The sequence below is a fragment of the Felis catus genome, chromosome F2 (genome assembly GCF_018350175.1).
Source record: "Felis catus isolate Fca126 chromosome F2, F.catus_Fca126_mat1.0, whole genome shotgun sequence".
NCBI classification, from domain to species: domain Eukaryota; kingdom Metazoa; phylum Chordata; class Mammalia; order Carnivora; family Felidae; genus Felis; species Felis catus.
This window is the reverse complement of record NC_058385.1, coordinates 21387286-21407113: the sequence shown is the minus strand read 5'-3', so window position 1 is coordinate 21407113 and position 19828 is coordinate 21387286. Positions and strand designations below refer to the sequence as shown.

Sequence of the window (19828 nt, the reverse complement as noted above, 5' to 3'; positions counted from 1 at the left end):
GTAGAATAGGATGTATTTTCTGAAGGAGGTATAAATTCCCATTTAGTAGCTCATGGAAAAGAAAAATCAGTCCAGAGTAGTAGGTCAGGCAAGACTTCACAAAGCAGACAGGACTTTGGTTCAACCTTCAAGGAATTGTGTAATTTAGTCAGATGGAAATTTATAGAATGTTGAGTGTTGGAGAGAAAGACATTAGCAAAACCATGGGTTTGAGGATGCGTTAAGGATCTCGGTAGGCCAGTCTGGTATAAATGTTGAATATATACAGTCCTGTGATTCATGACCTGTAAAATGGGATAATGGTGTCACGCAGAAAAGTTAGGACAATTAGATGTAACCGTGTATTTTATAATACTGTTATATTCTTGTAAGTTAGTATTTGTTAAATAGAGAAGTAAAGCCAAAAAAAGGAAACAGTTTGGTGTTAGAGTGTAGGGGGGTGGGGCTTAAAAACATGAGAAAGGGATGTAACTTAATAGCTTAATTCAGGAGAACACGGAGAGCTAAAGACCTCAGAGCAAGGAGTGACTCCCTCAAATCTAAGCTATGGAGAGATCAGTATCTCTGCTTAGAGTAGAAAGAGCAGGGGCTGAAAGGCCAATTATCAACTTTTACAGGAGAATAGATCTAAGATAATTAGGATAGTGGCTATGAAATTAGCAAGAAGATGATCGGGAAAGATTATAGAGTGGTGGCAATTACAGATGCGGCAATAGGGTGCGAAGTGAAGGGATCTGGGAGAAACTGGGGTGAAAAGGAAACTTTCATTCTAGATGACATGACCATTACAGAGGGACAAAATGAATATTTTATGTTGGAGTAGGTGGAGTTTCACCCTGATCCAGATGAGGGTGTGGTGTAATTGGGATGTGGTTCCCATGAAAAAGATGTGCAGGTAGATAGAGATTTGGGAGTCCTGTACATGAAGATGATTTTTTTTAAATGTGTGGCAAGGAAAGACTAGAGAAATAGGTAAGAATGGCATAGAATTATAAAACCACAGAGCAGGCAAAGGGAAGAAAATCCAGAGAACAAGAGAGATACGAAACGGAAATGGGGGAATGTTGTGTGTTGTATTGGTCAATGAAAAAAAAGAGGAAAGGCCATTCTGTGAAAGGATTAAGGAAAATCAGAATTGGGAATAGTTTGACCTGGGCAATTAAAAAAAGTCCTTTTAGTAAAATAACAGCTATAAAGAAAGGGATGATGGAAAGGACTAAAGACAGAGTAGATGATCCAGATGATCTGCTCATCCAGAGTAGATGATCCAGGCAAATTAGTAGGAAACTTGGTGCTGAGAAAAGGGAGAGAAGTCTCATGGTTGAGAAAAGCCTTTTAAAAATTAAGGGAAACCTGCTTTTTTATTAAATTATAGGGGACACATCATGTTATATGAGTTTCAGGTGTACAACATAGGAATTTGACAAGTCTCTACATTATGCTGTGCTCACCACAAGTGTAGCTGGCATCTGTGACTGTACAACACTATTAAAATACCAGTGATTAGGGGGCGCCTGGGTGGCTCAGTCGGTTAAGCGTCTGACTTGAGTTCAGGTCACGATCTCGCGGTCTGTGAGTTCGAGCCCCACGTCGGGCTCTGGGCTGATGGCCCAGAGCCTGGAGCCTGCTTCTGGTTCTGTGTCTCCCTCTCTCTCTGCCCCTCCCCCGTTCATGCTCTGTCTCTGTCTCAAAAATAAATAAACATTAAAAAAAATTTTTTTTAAATACCAGTGATTATATTCCCTGTGCTGTACTTTTTATTCCCCTGACTTATGTATTCCACAACCGGAAGCCTTTATTTCCTATTCCCCTTCATCCATTTTGTGCATTTCCTTACTCCCTTCCCCTCTGGCAACCATGAGTTTGTTCTCTGCACTTACAGGTCTGTTTCTGCTTTGTGTTTTTGTTTCTTCTTGTTTTTTAGATTCCACATGTGAATGAAACCATATGGTATTTGTCTTTCTCTGACTGACTTATTTCACTTAGCATGATAGCCTCTGGGTCCATCCATGTTGTCCCAAAACAAGATCTCGTATTTTTTTTTTATGAGTAAGTAATATATACACACACACACACACACACACACACACGTATATACACATACATGTATATATACACTCATATTTATACATATATGCAGTTTTGATATGTGTGTATATACACATAATGTATATATGCATGTATGTATAACACATAACACATCTTCTTTATCCATTCATCTATCCATGGACACATGGGTTGCTTCCATATCTTGGCTGTTACAAATAATGCTTCAATAAACATAAGGGTGCCCTATGTTTAGTGTTTTTGCTTTCTTTGGGTAAATACCCAGATGTGGAATTATTGGATCATATGGTATTTCTATTTTTAATTTTTTGAGGAACTCTCATACTGTTTTCCACAGTGGCTGTACTAATTTAGATTCTTACCAATATTGCACGAGGGTTCCCTTTTCCCATATCCTCGCCAACACTTGTTATTTGTCTTTCTGATTCTAGCCGTTCGGACAGGTGTAAGGTGGTATCTCAGACTTGTCTGTCTTTGTTGGTAGAAGAGAAGTAACCTCCTGAGATGGAATTATGGAGGATTCTGGGAGATCACATAATGGAGTTTTGTGGCAAAGACAGTATGGAAGTGGCAGTAAGAATAAAAATGTAAAAGGTTAAATCCTACTACAGGAAAGGAAACCTCCACTGAGATTAACCAGTAGGAATCAGAGATGTTGCAGGAAGACCACGGAAAGATTGAATGTAGCTTTAACATGCTTTATCAAATAGTTGGTTAGGGCATGTACTGAAGAGGATGGGGCATGAGGTGAGGATTGGAGGCTTGAGGTGGGTAGAAAAGACTCCATAGAAACTATTTCAGGCACAATAAATGGAAAAGGGATGGTCAAGAAAAAGGATGAGTCAAAAGAACATGGAAAGCATACATGTTAGCAAATTTGGTCAGCGGGCAAATTGTGGCCTCATCTTCCATGCTCAACAATCCAGAATAGCAGTTGAAGAATGAAAAATAAGGACTTGCCAAAGCGAGGATTAAAGCCTGGCGAAAAAGATGCTTGGTACGAGATGACACAGGACTCTAAGGTAGCAGCTCTTGGTTCCAGACCGGGCTGGTAGAGTTGGAAAGACATGACATCCTCATGAGCAAGTCTAGTACCAGTGCACAAATGAAAAAGGTAGTAAGGATCCATAAAAATTAATGCAAAGTACCTGGTTTAAAGCAGGGGCTGAAAGTATATTTGCCACCATCATTAGTAGTAGCTCCAAATGCCTTTCTCCTGGGAATACTACCAGGGAGCTCTCTCAAATGAAGACTGTTAAAAGCACCAGCTTTGGAATTATCAGCTGAATTTCAATCTAGCTTTGTTATTAACAGTATGAAAAGTTATTCAACTTCTGTGTATCTCAACTTCCTCATCTGTTAAGTGGGGGATAACATACTCAGGAGAGGGTTAAAAAAATGCTTAGAAATCATTTAGCTAGGTCCAGAGGTCATACTTTTGTAGTCACTTTATCATTAAAGTGTCTCTTTTAATTAGGAGAAATCAAAGTCTTTCTTATGGGATACAATCTATTATATATGAGCTTCACATTAAAGTTTATCCTTTGAAAACTAAATTAAGAATGTAAAGTCGAGCAACTTGCCTAAGAGCCAACGCAAGGCCATTTTCCTCAGGATGGCCAAAATCAAATTCAATCATACAGTAAAATCAAATCAAGGTAACTTGAATGTAACTTAAGAAGGCAGGACTAATGATGATTATAGGAGAAAACTTACACAGTAGTCCCTCCTCATCTGTGGATAATATGTTCTAAGACCCCCAGCACATGCTTGAAACCATGGGCCGTACCAAACTCTGCATACATACTACGAATCCTAACTGCATTCCTGTAATGTAGGGGTCATTTAAAAATTTTTGTATGTGAGATAATTAAGATCAGAGCTCAAATAACTTCTATAAAGTCTTAAAATGGATAACTGGATTCTTTGACTCCAAAACCAAAGCTCAAAGATGTTGATAGATGAGAGTTTGTGGAAGCCCTGGAGGGTAGCACGTTGCCCTGTACGGTACAGGCCTAGAGAACATGACTGAGCAAAGGAGTTGCAGCGGGGAGGGGGGCAGTGGGTTGTGAAGAAGAAAGAGGCAAAGGGGAGTTTCTGAATAATTAGAGAATATTTAAGGACCTACTCAGGTCTTTAAAGTATCAGATAGAAGATTGAAGACTGGAATGATGAAGACAGACTCTTGAATGGGGGCAAAAGAGAATAAAAATTGCTGTTTTCTACCAGACTGAAATCCTGTAATGAAGGAAAATGTACAGTGGAGATAAAAGAATCATACAGTTACTTAGAAGAGAACAGAGGATGCATAGATTTTTCTTTTCAGATAGGTGGCTTAGCTGGGATGATTGTTCTCAGATGTGACACTACCTTAAATCTGTAAGAGTTAAAAATTTCAGGAGGTGGTATTTAAATCTCTAGGAGTTAAAAAAAAAATTGAGCCTTGGAGAGGTGATCTATTCTGTCATCTATGGCATATTTATAAATCCGATAGCGCGAGTGAGGACTGGTAGTTTGGTGGCTGGAGATCCCTCTTGTCTTTTTAACTTTCTGGAGGGTGTATGCTTGGCAAGACGACTCAGGAGGTGGTCTCTGTTTATTTGGCTTTCACTCAGAAACTATTTTACATCACAATAAATCTTCAGTCTCTTTAGCATTGGGTCCCTGGTGATCAAAGTATTCAGTTCCAGTACCTGATAAAATCATGAGTATCTTGGTAGTTACTTTATATACATCCTCTTCTTTTCAACAGTGAGCCTTTTAAAAAAAAAATTGGACTCATTAGGAAAAGGGAGTCTTTATTCCTTAGTATATAGATGGGTATATTTGAACAATGGCAGAAGCTAATGTACTTGGGGCCTAAAAGAAAAAGTATCCTCCTCCTTTCCTTCTTCGTTTTAATGGAATTTCAAGTATAATTTAATGTGTCTCCTGGGAGTGAAAGCTATATTCGATCAAGCTAGTAATATGGAGAATAGCTAGAGTAAGTCTTAGGGGTATAAGAGTGGGAGTGGTTTTGGTTTAGTAAGCTCTCGCCAAGTAATTTTATCATCCAATCTGTAGAATCATAGATCTTAGATTTGGTAAAGATTTAGAAGTAATGTGGGCTAACACCCTATGCACTGGAAAATTTTTTCTTCACCATTTTCTCAGGCAAGTGAATGAGGAGCTTCTACTTGAGATCCCCTAGTGAGTGCATTAGCCTGGGAGTGTTCACACTCTAGGAGGATCTGGACTGCTGGGGTTTTACTTCCCTCTATATCCACCGTGTATGGCACTGTGCCTCAATTTCCTTGCTTTGTTGTAGAGTAATGCTAATTATTGAGAAGTGCCACATATTGTCATTTCTTCAAGCCTTGGGATTGGAAACATGCAAAAATAATTCCCATTTCTGCCACTTAGTATGTGACTTTGGACAATTTCCTAGTCCCTTTGCTTTCAATTTTTGCATGTGAAACAAGGAGACAGTACCTAACTAGGGAGCTTGTAAATTGTGCTCTGAGACCTCCTTGGAGAATTCTTTAAAAGGATTAATCATGACGTCCAGAGTCTGACAGTAGGAGGCACTTCATATGACCTGTTCCCCTTGGGCCTGATTGTAGTCTTTGATCAGTATATGGTATTTGATTTGGAGTTCAGATCCCTGTGGTAATCTGTCCAGTACAGAGTGAAATAGAGCTATTGCTTTATAGGTACAGGGCGCTGTATGAGTTGTTCTTTCAGGGAGGAAAGCTAGGATGTGGACAACTGGGTAGGAAATTTTAGAGCTGTGTACCAGTAGTAGAGGACCTACTTTCCACAATCTATGGGAGTATAATGGTTATGAAGAATAAGATCATTAGGTTACCTGGAGGTGTGAAGAGAAAAGGGAGATACAGGCCTGTGTCAGAATTTAATAGCATCAACTAAGACTTCTAACCCCAAACAACTGGTGGAAAAATGAAAACTTCAGTGACACTATTGTTTGGTCTACACGAAAACAATCCATTGCAGTGATTCCCATTAGACTTCCTGGTTTTGTTTTTCATGTGTTTAGAAGCAGCCTAAATAATTAATTTTTTGTAAGTGACTATCTGCTGCAACTATTTATGTTATCTATTTGAAAACCACTCATTATGTATTAGTAAAAGATTCAAAGGTCAAAGAGGGTGAATTTGTTATTTTCCTGATGTTTATAAGAAATTGTCAATGTTGAGAGAAGGAAAACTGAATTTTCTCCATCATTCTTCCCCATTTCAGAATGTTTTTACTTGTAAGAGAAGCCACCCCAAATATTCTCCTGGTAGGACCTTCATTTTGGGAAACATGTTATTGATTTTTAAGTAGCTCTAAGATCTTATTGCCATCTTTCTGGAAACCCATTAGTGGGGGTGTAAAACTTCCACAAAGTGGGCTAGGCAAATCTCAATGATAGCACTTCACTAGTTGTTTCTAAGGAAAGCAATAATACTCTCTCTTCATTTTTTTTAAACCTAAATCTGAGGAAAAAGGCAAATGTTCTGAGGTGTCTGGCTTATCTGTTTGATAGGGGTCAATAATACCATGACTATGTCAGTGGAGTAGATTGCTTTCAATAACTCACAGCATAAGTCTAAATGTTTTTAGTTTATAGCCCCAAGGGGCTTTACTAAAGATCATATATGTTTTTGACAAACTGTCTGCTATTGGTTTTCTTTTAGAATGGAAAACTTAATTTCTGCTTCATTTACATTTAGTGTGGTTTTGGTACCAAGTACGTCAGATATTGATAAATTGGCAGCCAGATACGACTGAGTGGTTGTAATGATCCATTAAATTGAGCACTCTGTTTTTCAGCTATACTGGATAACTAGGAGTGTGTGTGTGTGTGTGTGTGTGTGTGTGTGTGTGTGTGTGTGTGTTCACACACATAAGCATGTGCCTGTCCTTGAGTATCATGGCTTTTTGGCTCTGTTTGGTCAAATGGCTACATACCCAAGGAAATAACTTCATGTCCACATCATATAAATGTTAAGATATAAGTTATTTGTTAATAAGCATTTCAATAAATATGTAAGGTAACGCATTTAGCTACTTTTAAAGTGTTTCTGTTTTTAAAGGATAGCTTGACACAATGGATTGTTAACTTAAGGAGAAAACAGTTAACATGCGTATGTTTTGTAAAAATGCTATTACAAATATTAATCTGAATTACATTCAAATACTAAAAGACTGGCTTTTAGAGTGATTTTCTTGTAACTATTTTGAATGTTATAACTTCTCCACCATGCCTTTACAAATAACCATTAATTGGATATATGATATATGTTGTTTATTTTGTAGTTAAAACAGAGCCAATGAGCAGCAGTGAAATAGTTTCAACAACAGCAGACGGGTCTTTAGACAATTTCTCAGGTTCAGGTAAGGAATATATATTAGACTTTCACATTAATACAAAACATAGTTTTTCTTAGTTTATTGAAACTGTTAGATATATCAAGTATATATCTGTGTGTATATGCATGTGTGTATGTATTATATAAATGTAATAGAGCCTTACGTAGAGTCCCATTCTTGTAATTCTCTTTTCATCCAATGTTATGAAGTGTTTGCTGAAAATATTGATATCCTATCAAGAAGACAAAATCAAAAGGGGTTTTGTTTCTTTTCTCTTCTACTAAATTATGTTAGTGACTCCTTCCCTTTTTCTCTCATTTGTATGATTTTTCTAATCATGCATATTTAGTTAGGCAAAATTTTGCTTCTGATACTCTTTAAGGGGTCTTAGAAACTGTCCTCCTGTCATGTCAACTATAGATCTAATTAAACACTTTATAAAGCAGCTTTCAATCCTTAAGTTAGTTTTGATCTCTTTCACGTTAACAAGGCCTGCCTCCAACAAACAAGTTTCACATCTTTGTTAATGAAATTACTGACAGGAAAGTGATTGTGATATTAAAGTAACTGTGAGGTTGTGATTATGTATTTGCCAGATTACCCAGATTGGACTATTTCAATAAAGAAATTATTTCTATCAGAAGTAATTCTTAAATTTTTAACCCTTTTTATATTATCCGCTGTGTTTTTAAAACCTCTCAAACGGAAATGCTGTACTTACATAAATTTGTGATTGACTTACTCCAGCTCTCAGGATCACTTATTTAATACATACCACAACTAAAAGGCGTTATACATAGATATAGCATGAAATACAAATGTATAACTTTTATACTTAGGATACCAGGTGGAAGCAATAAGGAAATAACAAAAAGGTGTTATGCCCATGAGTTCTTTTACAAAACACTTACTAGAATCCAACTTAAACCAGAGAATGTGCTTGGTGCCATTATGGATTCTTAGGTATATGAGAGTGGCCCTGGTTTGAGGCTTAGTGAGGTGAATAGGTAACCAGATCATCACATTACAGTTTGATTTCCAGAGGGAACCCAAGAGATCCCCAAGAACACCTAGGAAGGGACCCAACAGAGACAAGGTTGGGATGAGGTGGGCAAGAAAGGTTTCCTGGGAGAGATGATGGCTTCACTCAGCCTTAAAAAATGACGAGGAATAAAGCACATAGGGTAGGGGGAGGGAGAAAATATGAGGAGGGGGAAGCTGGACAGATGGAACTCCATGGGAACAGACCAAGACACAGAGGCATGGAATTTAGAATTGCCAGTGGCTCAGCATTCCTGGTGTGTACAGTTTGAGTGATGACAGCATGCTGGACAGGGTCAGGATAGAGTCTGACCAGGCTTGCGTGTTCCACATGATGTTGCGTTGTGTCCTGAGAGCGGTAGGAGACATCAGAGAAAGGGGGTTGCATGATTGTGTTCCCATACAGAATCCAGACTATATCAGGAGTGAGGGGGGCTTGAGAACTGAAGTGGAGAGACCAGATAAAATCTTCTGGCATTTAATACCAGAGAGGAGGTGCTGGCAATGGTGTGGACAAGTGATGCATTAAGATGTATTGGTGAAGTAGAATTTATGGCATAGTAACCAATGAGCACAAGGGGTGAGTGAGGCAGAGATGGGTTAAGGTGACAGAATGCAAGACAAGCATGACTGAGCAGGAAAGGTGGTACCTTCCCTCTGGGGCATGTCGAGTGGGAGGTAACATCCACTCAGAGATGTTGGAGCTTGGGAAAGACCTAGAATGGAAATTTCGGAAGCGTGCAGAGAGTTAAAGCTAGTGGGCTGAAACAGCGCTGAAGACAGAATCCCGGGAAGACCAATATGGAGAGATGGGCAGGGGATAAAGTGAAAACACTGATTTTTTTCAACTGGGGAAGAAGGAAGAGGATTGAGTTGCAAGTGAAGGCAGGGAAGAATTTCAAGGAAGCGCTGTCTATGTGAGAGATTTGGATACAGCTATTAAAAATAGATTTGAAAAGGGGCGCCTGGGTGGCGCAGTCAGTTAAGCGTCCGACTTCAGCCAGGTCACGATCTTGCGGTCCGTGGGTTCGAGCCCCGCGTCGGGCTCTGTGCTGATGGCTCAGAGCCTGGAGCCTGTTTCCGATTCTGTGTCTCCCTCTCTCTCTGCCCCTCCCCCGTTCATGCTCTGTCTCTCTCTGTCCCCAAAATAAATAAACGTTGAAAAAAAAAAGATATAGAAAAAAAAATAGATTTGAAAAAACTGAACGGCATGAGGAAATGTTAACTATACCAAGTAGGCAAGTAGGTATACCAAGCAGGTTACAAAACAGTAACAAAAGGCTTTGTACCAAGCAGGTTACAAAAGAGTAATATGCTCTGTATAATCCTTTTATTTTTAAACATTATGTGTCTTTGTATATGTGTATACAAATTAATGGTGATTTTCTCTGGATAATAGAATATAAATTGAATTTTGTTCCTTCTGCTTTTTTTTTCAAAAATATCTTACAGTGTATGTGTATAGCATTCATACTTTTTAAAAGTAGTAATTTTGAAGTGCAAGTTTAAAGTCATGTACTGAAATGAGAGAAGTTTTTTTTAAGTATCTATGGACAATAATATTGCATTGCTATTTTTCCTGATATTGATAACCTGTGATAAAGGACTAACTTGTTCTTAAACATATACACTGAGGTAGCAGCAAAGGGGCATCATATCTGCAACTCCAAAAGAAAAATGAGATATATGTATTTATACACACGCGCTTATATAATGAAAAAGGGACTAGAGGACTAAGCTACTAAGACGTTAGCGTTTAGGGAATTGTGGTAAACAATATCTGGAAAATTTTTTCTACTCTATTTGCAACTTTTCTTCAAGTGTCAAGTTATGTCAAAATAAAATATCAATGAGAGGGGCACCCGGATGGCTCAGTTGGTTAAGCATCTGACTCTCGGTTTTGGCTCAGCTCATGATCTCACTGTTCATAGGATCAAGCCTTGTGTCGGGCTCTGCACTGACCGTGTGGAGCCTGCTTGGGATTCTCTCTCTTCCTCTGTCTCTGCCCTTGTCTGCTTCTCTCTCACTCTCTCTCTCTCAAAATAAATAACCTTTAAAAATAAAAGATCCACGAGAAACATCAATAGATTTAGCCTACAGCAGTTTGAGTGAGTAGTGATTTACTTCCCCTTGTGCCCACTTGCCTGTATGCCCCATTTCTGTTGCCAGCATAGTTCCTAGCAGATGTATATGGTCATAAGTTCAGGGAATAAATGGATGATTTAACCAATAAGGTGAGGAAGTGGAGACAGGGAGGAGAAAAGTGTCTTTCAAGTACGTAAGCGGTGAGAGGAGAAGAGAAGGTAGTCCATTAGAAAGTAAGATACGGGGCTGAGGATGGCATTTAGAAAGTCAGAGTGGTTTTGGCTGCCAACAAAAACTTTACAGAGGTAGGGGTGATAGGTGTAGGCAAAATGGGGATAACTGATGGAGGGCGGTCCCTGCTGGGACAGCAGTGGCTTAAATCCAAACCAGAAGTGGATCGCCTTAGAGAAAGGAATAACTTTTCCACAGAAACATCCGGAACAATGGAATGGAAGTTAACGTGCATGAGTTTGAAGTGGAGGACGAGACACTACATTAAGGGAATTCCTGTCCGATTCTTCTGTTCAAACCCTCCAGTAGCTCCCATTCATCTCTGAGTAAATGCTGATTCTTTGCAATAGCGAAGAGCCCCATCAGACCTATTGCCTGCTTCCCACTAGTCCTTCAACACGCCAGACATGCTTCCAGTCGGCGCCTTTGCCGTGACCGTCCCTCTGCCTGGGGCACCTCTCTGTACACCTACCTGCCTGACTCCTTCATCACCTTGAGTCTTTGCTCTCATATCACCTTCTCTATAAGGCACCCCGACCACCCTACTCAATGTTGCAAAACTCTCACTGTAGGCTTCCAGTCTCTCTAACATGCTAACCACCATAACACAGCCCTTAGCAAAGTGTATCATTTACTTGTGTATTAGTTTTATTGGTGGCTTTTCACCCCACCAAAATGTAAGCTTGTGATGGCGAAGATTTGGCTCGCTTTGTTCATTCGTATCCTCAACACTTAAAAAGTTAGGCACTTAGATATTTGCTAGATGAATGAATGGATGAATGAATGATGGCTTCTACTTTTTCCTCTGAAGCAACTCATTTTGAGCTATCAACTCATTTGATAGTGATAGGCTTGTGAACTTGAAAAGATGAGAAGAATGAAATAGATGCCATGAGGAGTTGGGAAGCCCGAGGCTGCTTGGACAGGTATCAGTAAGAGTTTAAAATAATTATTCACGTATCCTCAAAGTTTTTTTTCTTTTTTTTAAAGCAAAGGTAAGGGATAACAAATTGAGAGAAAATAGGCTGTCGAGAGGTCCTGCATCTATGATAACGTTGGAGAACAGATGAGACTAGAGGAAAGAAAATTCTGGAAGGAGAGGATGTTTCTTCCTTAATCTCGAAACTCACTGAGACCTCTACCACATGCTTCCGTAGTCAGTCCTCTGTACTTCCTTTCTTCAGCCTTCATCACTACTTTTAAAATTACTTTGTATTATCTTTCCTCCTGCTAACCCATAGCACTATGAGAACAGAAATTTTATTTGGCTTGCTTACAGTTATAGTCCTAGCACCCATCATGGAATTGAGCACATGGATGCTGGTCAGTAAATGTTAAGTAAACAAATAAATTGGTTGATGCTGTTGTGGTGCAAGACTGTGGAATGGGGTGGGGGGGAAGGTTCACAATGTGGTCTTGAGCTTGATGGTTGGAGTAGAAGACTAGAGTTGAGGCCTAGATGGAATGAGAGAAGTGTTGGATACATAACCCAGGACAACGTTGGGACTTGTTAGTGGATATAGTCAAATATTAAAGTTTTTGATAAATGCGAGGCCATGTTTAGGAGGTGGGTCATTCATGGAAGTTTTTAAGAATTGCCATAAATCTTAGAAAAGGAAGGCCTTGTGGGAGAGCAAACAACAACGATTTGGAAGAAAAAGCAGTGAGGATATGTTTTTCAGGTCTCTTGTAATATCTGGAATCTGAGAGAATGAGTAGGATCTACTTGGAAGAAGCTCTGCAGGAGAAGCAAGGTCCTTGGAAAAAGGCTTAGCAGAAGGTGGAAGGAAAGTTTGGTGAAGAGACTGCAGCTATAGGGGATCTTGTTTTCCATAGATTGATTCTCCATGTCGCACAATGGAGAAGGGGATGGAGTACGCTAGGGATTTTTTCCTTCCTTCTTTCTGCCTTTCTTGAGTGAAAATGTAAAAATCATGGCCTGCTGGAGCAGTTGTGAATGGGACTCAGGGTTTATAAGAAAAAGAGAAGCCTGGAGAAAGCGATCTCTGAGCATTTGACTCCAAGACGGTCTTCACCTCTGTGGTCACTACTCCTGCTTCCTTCTCCATGATGACTTCATTCACATCTCAGCCTTGGGTGTCTTGAGGCAATAGCAAGGATAAAGAGGAACTGGAGCCATGCTGACATTGGTAGTAGCCGTCTCACCTCTGTGCCTCAAGGAACCTGAGCATCTTAAAGCATTAAGGAGGCAATGAAGCTCCCTCTTTTCCAGGGAAATCCCCAGGTATCCTTATATGGGGATATATGGGGATATATGGAGGAGAGCAGGTGATTTTCAAAGGCATGTTGCCGAATTGAAAATGGCAAGGTTATTATGTTTTTAAAATTTAATGATGTTCTGCCCATTTACTGTTTACCACTGAAAAGCAGTATTTTAGCGATCTAAATGTATTAAGAGCAGTTGAGGTTGAAAATAACATTTTTAGGGATTACAAAATATCTTTGCCTTCTGTTTCTTCCATTTCCACAAAGTCTAAATTTGTTATTAATTTGTTAAATGAAGTGCCAGTTGATAATATTGATCATATAATAGAATGTTGATCATATAATATAATCAAATAATCATGTAATATAATGATCATATAATATAATGGTCATCAATATAATGTTGATGTCTGGTAGTGTTTGAAAATTAGAAATAGGAACAGGAATGCTTCTAGAGGAGAAAGAAATGTCATGTATGAAAAATAGGATTTCTTTGTCTTTTAATTGCTCGTAAAAAGATGTAACTTTTTGGGTCTGACTCCTTCATTCAACAGTTACGTGTAGAGCACCTACTGTATATGAGGCAGTGTTCTAGGTGGTGGAATTATGGCAGTGATGAAGTAGATGAGGTCCCTGCCCTCAAGGAGTTTGCGTTCCGTGGGTGAGGCAGGTAATAGAGCTAAGTGGTAGTGAAAGTAAACAGCCTACAACAGAAAAGAGAGCAGATCAAAGCATATAGCGAGGAGTGGCTGGGGGTCTCTTTTAGAGGGACGGCCTCTCTGAAGGGTGGGCATATGAGCAGAGATCTTAGGGAATAAGTTCGAGTTTATGTATGTATGTATTTTGTATAATTTATTTTTAAGTTTGGGTTAATTTAAATGTAAGAGGATAGGGGCGCCTGGGTGGCGCAGTCGGTTAAGCGTCCGACTTCAGCCAGGTCACGATCTCGCGGTCCGTGAGTTCGAGCCCCGCGTCGGGCTCTGGGCTGATGGCTCAGAGCCTGGAGCCTGTTTCCGATTCTGTGTCTCCCTCTCTCTCTGCCCCTCCCCCGTTCATGCTCTGTCTCTCTCTGTCCCAAAAATAAATAAACGTTGAGAAAAAAATAAAAAAAAAATAAATGTAAGAGGATAATGGGGCTTAGAGTTGGGGACAGTTGTGACATGATCCAATATATGTTTTTAAGAGATCAGCATTTGTTGTGTGGAAAATGCTTTATGGGAGAAGAGGGGAGAGAAGGGTAAATAGAAACAGGGAGACCGGTATTGCCCTGGCTGAGAAGAGAGAGGACTGTATTAGCCCGTGTCCTTCTTAGAAGAGCCACAGAGGCGGGACTAAATGTGCCAGGATTCCATTAGGGGAAAGGAGTGGAGGAGAAAGAGAGGAGGGTGAGGCTGTGTGTGGGAAGGGGGGGTCCTGACCGCCATTCCCCGGTAGCCATCACGTTGATAATTGCAACAGGGTGGTAAACGAGGGCAGGGAGAAGTTGTCAAGTAGAGGGCATGTTCTGAAGGGAGAGCTGGCTGAATTTATGATGAAATGATAGGAGGAAAGAGAAGAGTCAAAACTTCTGGGCTTTCAACTTGTCCATCTGAGTGATGTTGTTAATGAGATGGGAGCAGTGAAGGAGGAACTGCTAATTTGGGGATTTCTGTTCACCTTCTCAGGAGATTCTCAAGCTTAGGTCCTCCCCTCCCTTCCCACAACAAAGATTTAGGGAGGTTCTTTAACTTCCAGGTTAGAACGAAGAGAAATAATGGCATAATAGGAAACAAATGTACTAAAACAGAGAGAGGCATTAGTTGCCCATACATTCTCAAGGCTCTGGCGTGTGTAATTTGGAGCTTACTAATGGTAGAAGAACCATTTTATTTACCTTGATGAATGATCTGGGAGCATTCTTTTTGCTTTAGGGTGTTCTGGTCCCATGAAATTTAAAAGTAATCAGAATTCCTAAATTGTTTAAAAGTTAAAGGTGTTTTAGGCAATTAAGAGGAAAAGTACTTGAGGTATGACTTAGAAGATTCTGGACTTTAGTCCACACAAAATTGTAGGGGCTCGGATTTAGGGAAATCCCCCAAAATAGGGCTTTATTATATGGCATTAAATATTTAATCATTTTAGGGGCACATCGTTAGGTAATTAGTAGCAAGATACCCAGACAACATCACAGCTTCTTATTCACATGTATTTTATAAAGGGTACTATTCACAGGTGCCTGGGTGGCTCCATCGGTTGGGCATCTGGCTCTTGATTTTGCCCAGGTCATGATCTCATGGTTTGTGAGATGGAGCCCCATGTTGAGCTCAGTGCTAACAGTGTAGAGCCTGCTTGGCATTCCCTCTCCCTCCCTCCCTCCCTCTCTCCCTCCCTCCCTCCCTCCCTCCCTTCCCTCCCTCCCTCTCTCCCTCTCTCCCTCTCTCCCTCTCTCCCTCTCTCCCTCTCTCCCGTCCCCCCTCCCCCCCTTGTGTTCATTCTCTCTCTCTCTCTCTCTCTCTCTCTCTCTCTCTCTCTCTCTCTCTCTCTCAAAATAAATAAACTAAAAACAAATACTATTCACTCCAAATTATATGGCCAAAGGACTGAATCAGATTTATTTTGTATGTTTACACATAACTGCAAAAAATTTAACCATCCTTCACATCATCAGGGTTTTAAAAAAATCTACTTTGCTTATGACCTATTTCTTCACATTCTTCATATTGTTGATTGATTTCTTCCTACATGCCAGGCCCTGTCGGGTGCCAAGGAAACAAAAGAGAGCAAGGGGTCCTTGGCCCAGAAGCTCATGGTTAGCAGAGGAAGTGAACATCTATACACATGTTAACTATAATGCAGCGTGGTTAAGTGCTACACGGCCAATGTTTATGGCACTTCAAAAAGGTACAGAGAAGGAAGATATTATCCGAAAGAGAAGATGATGTTTGAGTCCCACTGGAGGAGTGTTTGTCAGGCGGGGAGAAGGCCTTAGAGGGCAGAGGGTCTGGTCTGAAGAGCCCCCCGAGACGAAGATGAGCACGCATGGCATGTGTGGGCAGTCGTCAGCTCCAAGGAGGCTACATATTACTAAACCCAGGGGAGGGGGGATGATTGAATCTCTGGACTCGGCCAAGAAATTTGGAACTTTTCCTAGGGATAAGCGAGCACAGTTGAGAGCTCCTAAGCTGGAACATGGACATAAAGAAGTTTCCATTTAAGAAAGATCACTGTGGTGGCAGTGCAGTATTGTGTTGAGGTCCGCAGATGGGACACAGGGAACGTGACAGAGGCTAACGAGAGCCGGGACAGGGGAGCGGGAATGGCGTGTGCAGAACAGCTCAACAGGCAGTATCTGGATTTGGGATGGGTGACTTGTGACTCATGAGATGGAGGGAGGGAAAATGAGATTATTCTGAGGTTTCTTGTTTCTTCACAGGAGGTCAGGAAATAGTATGTTTTGATGGAAGGAGTCAGGCAGTCGTGGGTTCAAATACCACCTTTCCCATGTATTTGCTCGAATGTGTTACTTAAGTTCTATGCCCCATACGTAAAATGGGGACAGACAATCGTGTTGTGTGGACCAAGATCAAAGAGAAGAGTTGGAACTTCAGTCTGAGCCAAAATTAAATTCTGATTCCAGAACCTGTGCTCCATTACCACACGCTGAGCCCCCCCCCCCCCCCCCGCCCCGATCTCTTTCTTCACGTGTACACGCCTATACTCTACATTCAACCTTAAAGCTTCACGGAACTCACCGCACCCTGTGTAATAAGCCTGATACAGTCTCTTCTGTTATTCTGTTTACCTGTGAAAAACTTCTGGGTGCAACCTGTGAAGTTGAGTTTGTGATCATGGGTCCTGACCCACAGTTTGAAAAACCCAGGGAGAGAGCTGAGCAAGAATAAAAGGGATTTCTGTGGCTTCCACCATCCGGTCGCTTTGCGGTTTTGTTCTGGTTTAGTTATTTATTTTTTAAAGTCGTTTTGAACTGTGATTGTCCAGGGAAGGTATTCCTCCTCCAGGTACTCTGCCGGGTATATCTACTTTGCCCTTGGTCTCTTTTCAGGCTTAGCAAAGGAGAACAGGAAAGGCTGTAGTCGAGGATGACCTGGGCAGGTGGTAGTCCTTGTTGTCCAAGTGTGCTCGCACTAATCCCTCCCTTCTATAAATTGCAATATTTAACTAATCCCCCCATGGCTATTTGTGTGTCAGCCTCCCCACATGTGACAGACAGAACTTGTCTTTGTGTGTTTGCATCTGCGGCATCTAGCTCGGCGGCTGGTGCGGAATAGTGACTCAACACGTGCCCGCAGGTCGGGGCGCACCAGCTGAGTTGGCCTGCCCTCGCTTTAACGCGGACCCCGACTCTGCCAAACTGAGAGCCACGTGGCTGAAGTCTGGCAGCTGGCATGCAGCAGTGGTATGAATCTGGATCTGCGGTCACTGCGTGAGGCCGGCTTGCTTTACAAGGAAAGGATCATTCCGGATCCAGATTCTGGTCCAACTCTACCGCTGTTCTCCCGAACCCAAATGGAAAACTGAGCCTGAGAAGTATACGTGGACTGATGGGACATTATGAAAAATGTATCAGACTTTGAGCGCATGGAAGCTTTTAGAAGGATTGTAATACGCAGCATAGTTCATAAATAGAGCCCCTGAAGACTGGGATTACTACTGGAAGAAGAAGATGAACCTATTATATCTTGTAATTGTACCCAAAGACTATACATCTTAGCTAGGTAGAGGGTAGAGGATAGGGGTATTTACATATATTTATATGTAATACATGGAAACACATAGAGCTGTGGGTATATATAAGTATATGTGTGTGTAATATATATCGCACATGAAATCGCCCCTATTTACAACAAGGCTGAGAACTACCATTTTAAGGCCTTATGTTAACAAAAATGGATTTTTGTTTTAGTTCAGGACGAGTGTAAAAGAATGGCAGAGTTTAGTGCATTTCTGAGACCTACTGAGTAACGTATATGTGATTAAAAAGAAATGAAATTCTGCTTGAGTGTTTGAATAACCTCTTTAAACAACAACAAAAACATTTTATTTTTTTTTTTAACTTAAATAACTGAAGTTAAGCACGTTTCACCGAAAAAGGCCCAGGAACACTGCCTCAGTACAAGAAAGATCAGGCTTCGCTTGCAACTTGAGAAATTTAAGAGCGCCGTAGGAATGCATTTTTACTAAAAAATGTTGCTAAATTCACGCAGGCGAATGAGGAGCGGCCCCATTTCTGCTCACCTGGGAGAAGATTAGACTGCGCTTCCCGTTAATCCAGGGTCAGGTGTGTGTGTGTCCCTGAGCGCACACAATAGGCCAGGTGACCTTTCGGTCCCGCCCAGCCCTGCAAATTCACCCTCGTCCCCGCCCCCCTTTGAGCGGGCCCTTCTGCACAGTGGCCAGGACTCCTTGTCCTCTTACCCTGCAGCTGCCAGCTATTTTAGATGATTGTGACCACTTTCTAAGACCTAATCTAAACTTAGAACCACTTCATCAGTTCCCAAAGGTTGTTCCGTAGATTTTCACTTGGGTTGACCGCATGAAATTGCCGTTTTTTTTTCAGGCCCAAAAGGTTGAATGCATTTCGTATGGGCTACCTGTTGTTCAAACTAGATCAGCGTTTTATGCTGATTTCGTATTTTGCTTTGACTGTTATGTGTTCTTTTTCTTTTTTTTTTGCAGCAATTGGGAGCAGTAGCTTCAGCCCAAGACCAACTCACCAGTTCTCCCCACCACAGATTTACCCTTCCAAGTAAGATGTATTTTCTCTCAATAAATGCCTTTTCTGAGTAGTCTTTTACCTTATTTCAAGTCATGTTTTGTGCCCACATGTTCCATCTTGATTTAAAGTGCATTTCACAGAGCCGTAAATGTGTTGCCACAAACTTCTTTTGAGCGTCACCTGGAAGAGATACTGAAGTATTTCAGTACTTTGTGTGTTGTATTTGGAAGTTATACTTGAAGAGACCGTCTTTAACTGCAATTTGTGATATGGTTGTTAATCAGTTACCTTGCATGTTTCCATCTAATGCATGGGCTTTCTATTTTCTGTCATTTCTGACAAATAGCAGACCATACCCACATATTCTCCCTACCCCTTCCTCACAAACTATGGCTGCATATGGGCAAACACAGTTTACCACAGGAATGCAACAAGCCACAGCATATGTCACATACCCACAGCCGGGACAGCCGTACGGAATTTCCTCATATGGTGAGTAATCCCGTTACTTCAGTGGTGGGATCTAATGGGCGTACCTGTGTGTGGGGGCAAGGTTCATAGGAGTGGTACCTAAAGACTGCCATCTTGGGCCGCTTTAGAAGGTGTGATCACCTTTTGTGTCTAAGTTCTTCATCTGATTGTTTTCAACGAGCCTTGTAAGAAGCGGGGCTACTTCTCTGGAAGTCGTCAGTGGCAGATAGATTGCGTGGTTCGTACGCCGTCTTGCTCTCCTCCCCCCCCCCCCCCCCCATAGGTAGCTCAACTTTTAATTTGCCGCTTGAGCACTCGGTTGTGGAATCCAAAGCATTTTAGTGCATATTTGAGATAAAACTTCTGTGAATGAAGTCTTTTAGGGTAAAGATACGTTTCCTATTTATCAGATGCCTAGCTATGATTAGGGAAGTACAAACAGAATTCAACAAATCCCTGCTCTGAACGAGAGGCTGGTAGTACTTTTAAATTTCAGCATTATCAACCATTAGGAAAAGTGATCTATATATCACAGCCTGGGCTGCCCTTTGAAGAGGCAAAGCAGGAAACCTTTAAAGCTCACATCCCTATTTGTTCCTTCCCACCTGGAGATTACCTTTATCTTGGTGTAATTTA

The 19828-nt window shown here is 41.0% G+C and overlaps 1 protein-coding gene across 23 annotated transcripts in view; it reads left to right on the top strand.

The window, feature by feature from the left end:
• The window catches only part of EYA1 (EYA transcriptional coactivator and phosphatase 1), a 362441-nt gene that overhangs the window by 202254 nt on the left and 140359 nt on the right, over nt 1-19828 (top strand). For 14 of the 23 annotated variants that reach the window (XM_045050239.1, XM_045050234.1, XM_045050236.1 and 11 more), the window contains 3 exons: nt 7369-7446; nt 18682-18751; nt 19068-19213. In XM_045050239.1, coding sequence (XP_044906174.1) covers nt 7369-7446; nt 18682-18751; nt 19068-19213 — 294 coding nt within the window. Of the gene's footprint in view, nt 1-7368; nt 7447-18681; nt 18752-19067; nt 19214-19828 lie in introns of those variants that run through there. The other 9 variants (XM_045050237.1, XM_045050235.1, XM_045050252.1 and 6 more) reach the window with 5 other exon arrangements.